Raw genomic sequence first — 12,108 nt, 5'->3', positions numbered from 1 at the left:
GACAGACCAGGCTGGGCTGCAGACACAGAGGAGGAGCCCTGCATGGAGCATCCTCTGCCTCTGCTCACAAAGTGCCAAGCGCAGGGCTCCAGCATCCCCACGTGGTCAGACTGATCAGGATCTCCCTGCTCGGGGTTTCCTTTCCAGTGGACACTCAGCTCTGTCCTGGCCTCCCTCACAGGGCAAGGAGAGGACACGACCTCCTGAAAGCACCATGGAGTGGGTGGGGAGATGGGGCCACTCCCCAGTGTGGTACCAGGGGGTGTTTTGATTGGAGAGTGATTGGCATCTGCCTCCATGATGCACACGGCTTCAAAGACTCTTTATTATTAAGTGTAGCATTAAGAAATCCACAGTTCTTATAGTTACAGTATACAGTAGTGGACCTAAGACTTGATTGGGCTTAAAGTGAAAACTTCTAACACTATTGGTGTGCTATGAATAGCACTTTTAGCAAATTATTTCTATAAACAATGATTATAGAGAGATAATAATTGTGTGTGCTATGAATAGCACTTGGTGTGCTATGAATAGCACTTTTAACAAATTATATCTATAAAAATGGTTATAGAAAGAGAGATAATAATAGTTTGATTTTTTTTCTTCTAAGATCCTTAGGCTTAGCTTGTGAGAAGCTGTTGCTGTTCTTTCTTTGAACTGAGAATATCTATACCTCAGGAGTGAGGGTGTTTTGGGAAGGGTTAGAGAAGATGAGCTGCAATTTCTGCTGCCTGCTGGTGTCCTGGATTCATGGAGAGTGCAAAACCCCTCTGGACTTTCCAAATAAAATCACAAATCCAGCTCTTAAATGCACCCCATGGATGGATCTGGGCAGAGCAGGCTGCAGCACCAGCAGCAGGTGCTGCCTGCACAGTTCAGTGCAAATCAGGACCTGCAGTTTGGGCCATTTCCCACCCCAGGAGGTGACAGCAGATGGGGACATGCAGTCAGTAACTGTGTCCCACTGCCACCAGCTCTGCCTGGTGGTTTTCCATCAGAAGCACTGCTGGTGTTAGTGCAGCTCAGCACAGCACAGACAGGTTTAAAGCACCTCCCCAGGGCACCCCTCCCTGCCTTATCTCCCAGGATGAGATCTGAGGGACCACTACTGAGGGCTGATCTGAGGGTGAGGTTTATTCAAACACATACCTCACCCTTCCCTCTGTTTTCTCCTGAGTGGCTGAGGAGAGAGCTCAGCCCTGCTCCTGCTGGGACTGGGAGCAGGGCAGAGGGTGAGGGAGGCTGCAGCTCCTGGGAGAGGTCACCAGGAAGGTAAGGTGGTGGCCTTTGCATGTTCCCATCCCTGGTGGAGTCCATAAACCTGGTAAAATATTTACACTGATGACTCTGACTCTTATTTTCCTGCATGCCATGAGATTCCCTTGACTGCTCCAAGCCCTTTTAGAGCTTTAGAGAGCAGATTTAATCAGCTCAGGTCAGGGATGAAGGTGGAAAACGTGGGTTCTTCCTTTAGATGGGAATAAAAAAAAAAGAGGGGAGACACATCTGTCAATTATTAGTGAAAGGAGGAAAACTGGTGTCTCTTGGGATTCACAGCCATGAGGGGAAAGTCACAACAAGGAGCCCTCTGTGTTCTGGACTGGACTCATGGGCTGGTGTGGGTTTCAGCCATTCTCAGCATTTAAAAAAAATACACAGCATTTCCAAAGACAGAGTTGAATTATTGCTTATCCCCACACCTAGGAAGGGAGGGGCTGAGGTCAGGGCAAGAATAGCACAGGATGGGGGCAGGAGCCTCCTTTGGCTGGCAGGATCAGGCAGAAAACAGATCAGGAAAATTAGAGGAAGGTAAAGGTTTAATTTCACTGTGTGATAGTGATGTGGTGCTGGGCCTGTGATCAGAGAATGCACAAACAGAACTAAAGAGTAACCCACGATACCCTGGGGCAGCAGCAAGCAAGGTGAGCCCATGCTGAGTTTCATCTTCCCCCAAAGAAAAGCCTTTGACAGGGCTGAGCTGGTGGGCTCCAGCCCAGGATATTTTCCCACATTTCTTGTACTTGTGCTGGTGGAAATGAACCACTCATGTTTATTGCTGCTCCAGTGGGGAATAACCAAAGCAGCAGAGGGGGCTCAAGAGGTTCAAACTCACTGGGCACAGGAGAACATCTCCCAGGAGAACATCTGATGTGTCTGATGTGCTCCAGCACCTCCTGTCCCAGGCACATCCCCACTGCAGCCACCAGCCCATCCCCACACCCCCTCTGGGACAAAACACAGATCAATGACCAGGAACAGTGGTTTTAAATCGTTTATTTTTAAAACATGAAACCCAAGCTGAATAGAAACCACAGATATTACATTTAGGTTTTTTTGTTTAGTATTTGCAAACCAAAAAGTTACAGTAAAAAATAGCTACGTTACAATCAAGAGAACTACAGAATTAAAAGTAAAGATACAAAAATGGGCTCAATCCTCTTTAATCTTCACAATTTAAAAACATTTTGGGTAAGTGCAGGAACACTTGAAAGAAACTAGCAGGTCCGAAGTTTAAAAAAAAATTATATATATTTATATATTATATATGTATATAAAGTGGTATGATATACAACCATTATGGTTAAGAAGAAAAAAAAAAAAAAAACAAACGAAACAGAGAAGTTACAAAAAGGCCAGGTACATGATCACCATTAGATTTCTGTGCACAGTGTCCAAGAAAATAAACTTCCCTCTGAATGATGTGAATAAAACTCATGGGGCCTCCCATTACCAAGGGACCTGAGGCACATGACGTGACAGCTGGGCAGCTGCACCCAGGGCAGAGGACAATGGAAGAAATGAGGCTTTTCTGGGACTCCAGCAGCCTCCTGGGCAGAGGCCACTGCAGAAGTCTTGGTGTGAGATTAGAGGAGGAACAGGAAGGAAGGAGTTGGGAATTGCATAGTGAGGAGCAATGTGGTATCAAATATGCAGAGCACCTAAGAGCTTCATGCTACAGTTATCCTCTTTAGGAAAGGAGCATTTTGAACTTTCTGGTTGTACATCAATTTATGTTCCACTTGGTTCATGCAGCCACAGGGGCTGGGTGAGCACCTGGGAGCTCCAGGCCAGCAGTGACCCATCCCTCACGTCCCAGCTGGGCAGCACACTCACCATCACAGCTTGGCAGAGATCCCACACCCCCTGAGACAGCACAAACCACCTGTCAGCCCGCTAGGAACTGCTGTAAAACATCCCACATTCTGCTGGGCAGCCTAGGGAAGCCATCCACAGCACACACACAATTTCTGGCTGTGGTGAAAGGAGGTGCAGACCAAGCCTTGTCCCTGTCTCAAGGCTTGAGATCTGCTCCTCAGCACCTCCCTGGAGGGCTTTGGGCTTTTCCCCTCCCACCCAGAGGTGTTCACTGGTATTTGCTGGGCTGGGGGAGACCCTGGCTGCTCCTTGGAGCCCAGGCAGGAACAACTCCAAAGGCAGCTCCTCTCCTGAGCTCAGGGGAAACCCACCCACCCCATCTCCTCTGGAACTGGGGGGTGGCAGGGACCAACCAGCCAAGACACCTCTCTCTTCTTCAAAGGGCTCAGAATGGTATTTCAGTGGCTGCTGGGAGGGAGAGAGAGAAGGAGGCACCAGGAGGGAAGCCTGGGCTTGCTCCCACAGGTACCTGGACCTTGCTCTGGGGGCACCCACCCACTCCTGCCTCCCACCCCCTGCAGCACCCACAGCTCTCGTGAGCAATGGCTGAGCAGCTCCCTGAGAAATGCTTGAACTCTCAAAAAGGCCAAACTTTTCATGTGGTTTCAGGGAACTGCTGTGGAAATCCTGACTTAGGATCACTTAAAACCCCATGCACTGTGTCCCCCTCAAAGCACTCCAATGAACATCCCTTGCATCTTGGCTGAGATGACTGTACACGGAAAATCAACACCTATCAAATGGAGAAAATTAAAAAGGACAGGAGGGGAAGGGAGCACTCCAGCCTTCACATTTGGGTACATGGATGCACGCTAAAAATCTTAGCTTGAACCCTTTTATCAGCACACAAAATGAACTCAGTTTAATAATACATACAGGATACAAACACTACAGTTATAATTCCCAAGACAGCACAAGAAATTCACAGCCAAGTCTTGATTTGATTTCCTTTACAATTACAATGCAGTCTTGAACACTGGACACAAGAGTCCAACATGCTATTTACATTTCACATTGTGGAGATGTTTGTGTGCTTGGAAGAGTTCTCAGTTCCAAAAAGAAAGTGTCATTCACACATGATGATGCAGTGGAAATAAACCAAGCCAACCAGACAAGCCAATGACCACATTTGTGCTTCTGAAAAGGTAACATGAAGTGTCTTCACCGACGCAGTCACCTTCAACCGGACAAGCTGCCGTCCACTCTGCAGTCAGCGAGGTGTCCAGAGGCCAATCTCAGCTCCTCCAACTTCTGGACCCTTTTTCTAGCAACCAGCAACACGAGAAATGTCCAACAAGGTCAGCTAGGACACACCAAGTGATATGGCCTCGGTGTTTTGTCACATTAAAAACAGAGAGACACGATGGAAGAGAGAGAAGTCTCTACAGCTTTACCACCTGCAGCTTGAAGAGTTTGGACTCCCTCAACCATGAATGCCATCCAGAACAGATGAGTCTTTGCCAGATAGCACCTGCTGTTCACCCTAGAGGGAGGCACAGAGTCTGGGAGATCTTGGCTTTTCAAAGTCCCCTCCTCAGACTGAATGTGACCATATGGATGAGACTGATTATGTCGCAGCCATAAGAATAGGCAAAGGCCATCTGTTCTTCAGCAGATCCATTCAGACCAGCCTGCAGAAATGCCACACTGTTGCTCAAGGTTCCAGTAAAACAAAGAAAAAAAAGGAAAAAAACCCAAAAAAGTAATAATAATAATAATAAACCAAAAGAAACCCATTTGTCTGTGTTTCCTATCCAGCGCTCTGCACAGCATGCAGCGGGGCAGCAGAGTTCCAGGATGCTTTACAAAAGTGCAATATCCATGTCAAGTAAAGGAAGTGCTGGCTGGACACAGGTACACTGCTCACACCGCAGTCACGTTGTGCTGGCCCCCAGAGAGCAAAATGTTACCTCCATAACATTCTTTCCAGTTATATGTTGAAGTCACAGAGCACGTATCTCCACAGCTGTGCCTTGCTGCGAGCCCCAAACACTGTCAGAAGTTGTTCTGGTTGTTGGAAGTGGCTGTGCCAGACCTTGGAAGGAAGCAGGTCAAGGTGGCTGCTCTGTTGGATGCTGCAAACAAAGGCTCACTCCTGTTCCTGTGTGGCACAGGCAATGCCACGGTGACAACTCAGACCCAGCCCAAAGCGCAGTCACACGCAGGTTCAGGGTGCATTCTGTGCACACAGAAGTTGGTACACAGAAGCTCTTGTTTTCACAGGGTTCCCCACACCCTCCAGCCTCCAAAACATTTGCCTTCCACCAGTAGGACTGGGCCACAGATTTCAGGGCAGCTCCCCTAAAATTGATAATGTGAGTGGCAATCGGAGCACATCCTTGCATGGAGGGATGATGGCAGAACAACTCAGTGTTAGTGAGGATTATATGGCTCTTGGTTCTTTCTTCAGAGTGAGGGAAAGGTTGGGGTTCCCCCAGAGAACAGTTGGGTGCTTGGGGCCCTGCAAGATCACCACACCCTGCACACCCACAGCTCCTGGTAGGCTCCAAGACAGGATGGAAACCCTGGGGCTCGTGAGCCAGTGTCCCTCCATACCACCTGTGACCAGGTTTCCCTGCCCTTGTTATTTGATAAAACAGAGGTAATGTTTCAGTGTGAAGCCCATCCAATGTGTCTGAAAGGGCATACTCAGTCCTGAGCAAGAACATCCTGCTTCCAGAGATTTATGGTGAAGTGTGAAGTTTATTCCAAACCCTTCTCCTCCTGTCTGTGTGGTGATGCCTCCTCCCTGTCTCTCACTCCTTCCAATGGTAACAGCTGGCCTTGCAGTTTAGTAGTGGTTTCTATCTTAAGAGGAGTCTCCAAGCTTGCTGTGCCACAGAGCTGGTGGCATTTCCCAGCAGATCCCTCCAGCCTGTTTAGCTGCCTGCCAGGAGCAGTTCCCACCTCACTGCAAGAAGGCAACTGACTTGAGTAAAGGCAGGTTGGTAATTCTGCGCCCCAAGCTGCAGAGGTGGGGTAAACAAACATCAGTCTGAACATCACTGAGGTGACAATGAACTGCCTCTGCCAACAGCTCCACTCCAGTTTGAGAGATGCTTCCCACTCAATTTCCTCTGCCAGTGATTTAATAAAACGCTCAGCAGCTCTGCTAAGATGCCCCTACTAAGAGGTAAAAAGACAAAAAGGAACATTATAGTTACCCAAGTGAAAGGGCAGTAGTTGACAGCACCTCCCAAGAGGCAGTCTCCTCTTCCAGCAGGAAGCTGCCAGTGCCCTTTGGAGCACTGCTCTGCAGTGGGAAGTACAGCACCAGTGAAGGATGTTGCCCTCTGCAGGCACCCAGCTGCCCCTTTGCAAGCCTTGTTCTGCCTCATGTCTAGAAAATGCCTTACATGTGCATTAGTATGGTCAGATAGTGGTTAGCAATGTGCCTTGGAAAACTAAACAAAATAGAATCAAATATAAATCTGTTCTGACAGTCACAATGTTGTCGAGGGTTTTGGACTCTAAACACAGAAGATACACTGACAATCTGGTGAGTTTGTTATGAATGAGGCTCCAAAAACCTCCTTCAATGCCATTTCAGCAACCCTGTGCTGTAGATTATGGTTTATAAAAAAGGAAAAAAAGAAAGTCCAGCAGAGTTCACAGGTCATTCCCACGTGGAGAGCTTGCATTTGCTATAAATCCATTGGTGCTTCCAGTTTCTCTTGCTTTTGCAAGCTGACTGTCCCATAAGATCTAGCATCGGAGAGCCAAAACTCTTTAGTGCAAAAATACCTCCCATAAAGTCTTAAAAGTCTTTCCCTGGAAAAATTTGGCACCAAGTGAGTGGCTGGCTCCTGTTTGATCTGTGTCAGCCTGGGAAAGGCAGCACCCAGAATGCCATCTGTAAATACCTGGGCTTCCCTGGTGGAGCAGAGTCAGCTCCAGAGCAGTGGACAGGGAGACTGACTGTGCTGGGCCCCTCTGCTCCTCCTCAAGAATCCACATATAGATATAGATAGGGAAAAAAAGGCATTTTCTTAATGGACTCCAAAAAAAAAAAAAAGTTAATCAGGGTAGTGAAATGGTTTGCTCTTCTGGAGCAAATTCCAGTGGATATGCAGTGACACCCTGAGGCAGGAGCTCCCTCCTCCCTCACCAGAGGATTCCCACCAGGTCCTGTGCTGTGCATCCCCAGCATTCCCTCGTTGCACACCAGCCACAGGCACCCAGAGCTGCTTCTTCAGTGTCTGGCAGGCTGCTGGTCCCACTGCAGAGGTGAAGAAGATCTACCACCATCTTTCACCAAGTCCCTCTTGGAACAGAAGGGGGAAGGAGGGGGCAGAAGATTTTCACCCCCTGTTCCTGCCAGGCTGCTCTGGTGAGCTGCCCATGGGCTGGGGCCCAGGTTCCTGCCCAGGTGCTGTCAGCTGCTGGCCAGCACACATTTGCTCTCTTGTACTACAGGGTGAAGGCTTAAATTCAAAAGGAGCTTCCACTCAGTGGCCAGGTACCAGGCTGGAAGGGCGGTCTGGGCTGGAGAAACAGAAGGAGCTGCACTAGATTTTGGGCAGAACAGCAGGATTGTTCTACAAGGACAGCACAGGGGCACAGCAGTTGGCACATTGTTTCGTCTGACTGCACGTGTGGGTTTTGTTTTTTGTTTTTGTTGCTGTTTTTTTTTGCTTTTTGCTTTTGCTTTTTCATTTTAATGCACACTGCCAGCATCTGGACGAGGTTGGTTGGTGGCGAGGTATTTGGCTCTCATGCTGGAGGTGTACTGGAGAAAGAAAAGACAAGACAAAAAAAAAAAAAACAAAACAAACAAACAGAAAGTTAAGTCAGAATGACTAATGTCACGATGGAACCACAGATTTCTACCACTTCTCAGCATAACATGGTGTGTGTTTACAGCAAGCATCTCAAGGAGCTGCTGACTCAGTCTTTAAGAGGAAAGTTTCACAAGTCACTGCACAGTTCACTCTGAGTAACATTCTGCTGCAGGGGTGCTGGTGATTTATCCAAGCTCTCTAGAGAAGGAAATCCAACAGTCACTAAGTCAAAACATGACATATGTTGCTTGGGAGAAGAGAGGGAGATGGGAATGATGCAGATGTAAAAACCCACCCCACACTTTCATCCTCTCTTAGTGATGTTACTGCTTTCAACCATGCCAGAAAAGGAGGTTGAAAAGAAAATGGGTGCTCACTGCATCTTCACATTGCATTTTACGGCAATGAGGGCATCAGAAGACTGCATGTGCCACGGATGGGCAGCTTGAAAGAAAAGTGAGGAATAAATGATTTATGCCCAAGAAAGAACAGACCCTATCAGGCTGGGAACAGGCTGCCATCAAACAGGATGATATCAGCAAGTTATCAGGTGGGTGACAGCCCACTGTGGCTTGGGATCCAAACTGTGCACAGTGCAGCAGCAGATGAGGCTCCAGCGTGGGGGTGAGAAGAGCAAGTCACAAAGATGAAGGTTGGTTTGATTTGGAGGTGGTGGTGCTGTTCTCATTCTCCTTTTTATTCTAAGCAAGGTAACCCAAAACAGCTCCCAGAAGCTTCTGAGGTAACATGTGTCATTCAGCTCTGACTAATGAGCTGGAAAACACGTGAATAAAATCCAGCAGCAAGAACAGAACTTTGCCTCTTTATGCCAATGTGTTTGATACCTTCTGGGTTCTGCTACCACAATATTAACAACCAAGCAATGAGGACAGACATTTCATTCCTCTTTTTATACCCTCTGGAGCCTGAATAATTCTATAATATCCACAGCTCACTTCCCAAGAGTGCTCTTCAGCATTCTGACTTTTTATCACCTCTTAAACCAAACCACATAAAATAGCCAGTTAAGCTGGCAGAGACAACTGAAAGGCAGTTCCACACCAGGAGGTGTGATTTATCTTGCCCACTGGGAAAGAACATTATGAGGCATCTTTAGGCTCTCAAAGGCTCAGCTGTCCACGGGGGTTTTCAGAGAATTAACAGTATTTTATCAGTTTTCCTTCAAAGACTGACCTGGCTTGAACCTCTGCACAATAGAAGAGAGAAACTGCTCCTCTGGCAGAGCTGATCCCAGCAGCACAAGATGAAGACACCTGTGGCTTACTTGCACACTCAGCTTTTTGTGTCTTCCATAATTGGAAAACTTTTTTTCAGAACATGGATCTTAATATAAAACTCTGGCCCAGAAATGGCATCTATATTTAGAAGACAAAGGGTACATCTGTTCTTTCTAAGATGCATTTTTTGTCAGTGAGAGGGCAAAAGATGGAAAATAGCAAGCTGAGCTACTTTGAGGGCAATAATCTATACAGTTTATTAAATGTGATTACTGTTTCAGAAATAAAGTTTAGGGTGTTATTAATACATAGGAGAATAACCCAACAGGCTCAGAGAGGTTTAGAAGTCAAAGAACTTTCTCATAGAGTAAGTAGGGCACATTTCAGGTGGTGGAATGCTGAAATTACCAGCCTAGCCTCATGATAAGAAGAGGGCCTTAGAAGGAAAAATCCATTTGAGTGCTCATTTTCCATTTGCATTCTCTGTAGTGACATGTGATAGGAGATGAGTATGAACAGAGAACTTTTCCAGGTGCTAAAGTTGTGTAAGAAGTATTTAGAAAAAAAAATCTCAGATAATGGAAGGTTATTGTGCATCTTTCTGGACTAGTAGTTGGGTTCAGCACACAACATGCAATATAAACTTTCTTGAAAGCATTAAAATCAAGAGGACCACTTGATGAATTGCATTTCAAAGATGTACAAAGTACACCTATCATGGTGGGAGTAGTTGAAAAGAATTCCCTCCTTCCTCCAAAAAGAAAAGACCCCACAGTTGTTTAAGTGTCGCTAACACAAAGTAACCAGGAACACAAGATCTGGAGAGTCAAGCACAGAGTATTTTACATTCAAACCTACCTGCAAATCCACCACAAGGAACAAAACAAGACTCAGAGTAGTCAGAGTTAGGGCTGATGTTCTCTCCTTAACTGAGGATTTTTGCACCTTTGTACCTCTTCCCTGTTCAGTTACTCTTTGTGTTAAGTGTATTTTTAATGACCATGGGAGGTGTGACAGAGCTGGCAGCAGAGAGCCAGCACTCCCCTGTGCACTTGTCACAGCACAGCTCTGTCAGAGTGCCCTGGGTCAGCCTCAGCATCACCCTCCAGGCACCACTGCCCTCTCCACATGCTGAGTCCTTCCTCAAGTCCTTCTCTGCATCCTCTGCTGGGAAGCAGAGGGAAGATGCTGTGGAACACACAGGTCCCAACAGCTGGACAGGCCAGCAGATGAAGATGTATCAGCAGACACTTGGCACTTTTGGATATGAAACCAAACTATATTATCCAGGGTTAAAGTAATTCAGTCTTTAGTTGTTTTTTAAAAAAATCACTATGTCTTGAACTCCTTTAAAAAGTGATTCTAAAGACAGAAAGCAAATCACTATGTCTTTAACTCCTTTAAAAAGTGATTCTAGGCACCTGAGCACAATTCAGACCAAGGAGGGCTTGGACTCCACAGCTGTCAGGTTCACAGTTGCATTTAGTTTCCTTTAAAGAGGAGCTTTCATAGAAGGTTAAAGAACATGCACAATTCAGTCATTCTTCCAGCACACTCACTGGAAGTACCCATGTGCCTACACACCCTCATTTAGCCTTTCCAAAACAGCACAGAGGACAAGTTGCACCCCATACCTCCACCTCACTGTCAGCTTCCCCAGGAAGGGCACCTGAAAGAGTTCTTGTTCCCATTGCTGCTCTCAGTCACTTACCAGCCAGCTCCAACAAACACAGCTGATTGCACACAGGGTTATTTTTGTATTTCTCCAAAGAAAATAAAAGTCTCTGCTTCACATTCAGCCATGTAGAGGATATAAATTTTCATAGGTGTGGTTTGCCAGCACATGTTATTTAGGCACTTAACACACATAGCCTGGGCACAAAGGAATCATTGGCTGCAAAAAACCCCTAATTTCAAGGAATAATCAGTTAGTTTTAGAGGCCATGAATTCTACTGACTCCTGTGAAATCCATGAGTACTTCACAGCTAACTAAGCTATGCTGAAAGATCACTTACCATATGAAACCATATGAAACCATGACTGAGTACAAACCATTTACTATTTGTGGTTAAAAACCCACGTGAATTTCTCTTGAGCTCCCCTGACTTTGATTTCCTGCCAGAGCTGTTCAGGTAATGCAATAAAGACCAAAGCTTCTGGATTCAAGTTCTGAAAGGTTGATCTCAAACAGCCAGAGCACAGTAAACACAGAGAGGGTTTGGTGTTATTATGTATGGGAGGTACAAGATGCAGGGAAACAGCTAATTCTAGCCAGTGGGTTCTGAATTCAAAGGGACTTAAGTCTTTCAAGTCAAAAGAACAGAGCTTCTGTTGGTTTTGTTTGTTTTTAAAGCCCTGGAAAGAATGCAGTGCCTTTTCCATAGCCCTTCAGCCAGCCACATGAAGCTCGGGTGGGACCATAGATAAACAGGAGACAGTGCAGACTGGGATCAGGTCATGCTCCAGCCCAGGGATTTCAAGTCTAGAATGAAGGCCCTAGAATTTCCCCACCCTCACCAATATTTTATTTCATGGAACAGATCCATCTAACATTGCTACAATACCACCTACAGGAACAGCAAAGCAGAAAACCCCACCACAAGCTGAGTCCCAGGAGCAGTCTTAGCAAGACTTAAGACTGGAGAAAGCTGTGAGCCTTTCAAGGGTGCTGGCACCATGCTTCAGACAAGGTTGTTTGCATTCATGCACCATGGCAGAGGCATCAGGACACCCCATCCAGCCCCTCCCCAGGCAGGCAGGCAGAGAGCAAGGAGCAGCAGGGACGCAGACCAAGCACCAAGAGAACAGAAAGGAATCCAGTGCAAGGCTGAGAGAAGTGCCAAGAAGAAGAAGAAGAAGAAGAAGAAGAAGAAGCAGAGAAGAAGGAACAGCAGCAGCTTTATGGATATGTATTTCTGGGAAGAGAATGCAA

General features: G+C 46.6%; 1 protein-coding gene across 2 annotated transcripts in view; it reads right to left on the bottom strand.

Annotated features, from left to right (window-relative positions):
* Positions 1 to 2,258: 2,258 nt before the first annotated feature.
* TTYH3 (tweety family member 3) overlaps positions 2,259 to 12,108 on the bottom strand; it is a 75,005-nt gene continuing 65,155 nt past the window's right edge. For both annotated transcript variants that reach the window (XM_058035173.1, XM_058035174.1), the window contains one exon: positions 2,259 to 7,885. In XM_058035173.1, the coding sequence (XP_057891156.1) occupies positions 7,814 to 7,885 (72 nt within the window). In that variant the 3' untranslated portion in view covers positions 2,259 to 7,813. The remainder of the gene's footprint in view (positions 7,886 to 12,108) is intronic.

Source organism: Melospiza georgiana, chromosome 16 (assembly GCF_028018845.1).
Source record: "Melospiza georgiana isolate bMelGeo1 chromosome 16, bMelGeo1.pri, whole genome shotgun sequence".
Taxonomy (NCBI): domain Eukaryota; kingdom Metazoa; phylum Chordata; class Aves; order Passeriformes; family Passerellidae; genus Melospiza; species Melospiza georgiana.
Note: the sequence above shows the minus strand (reverse complement) of the source record. Positions and strands in the feature narration are given on the sequence as shown.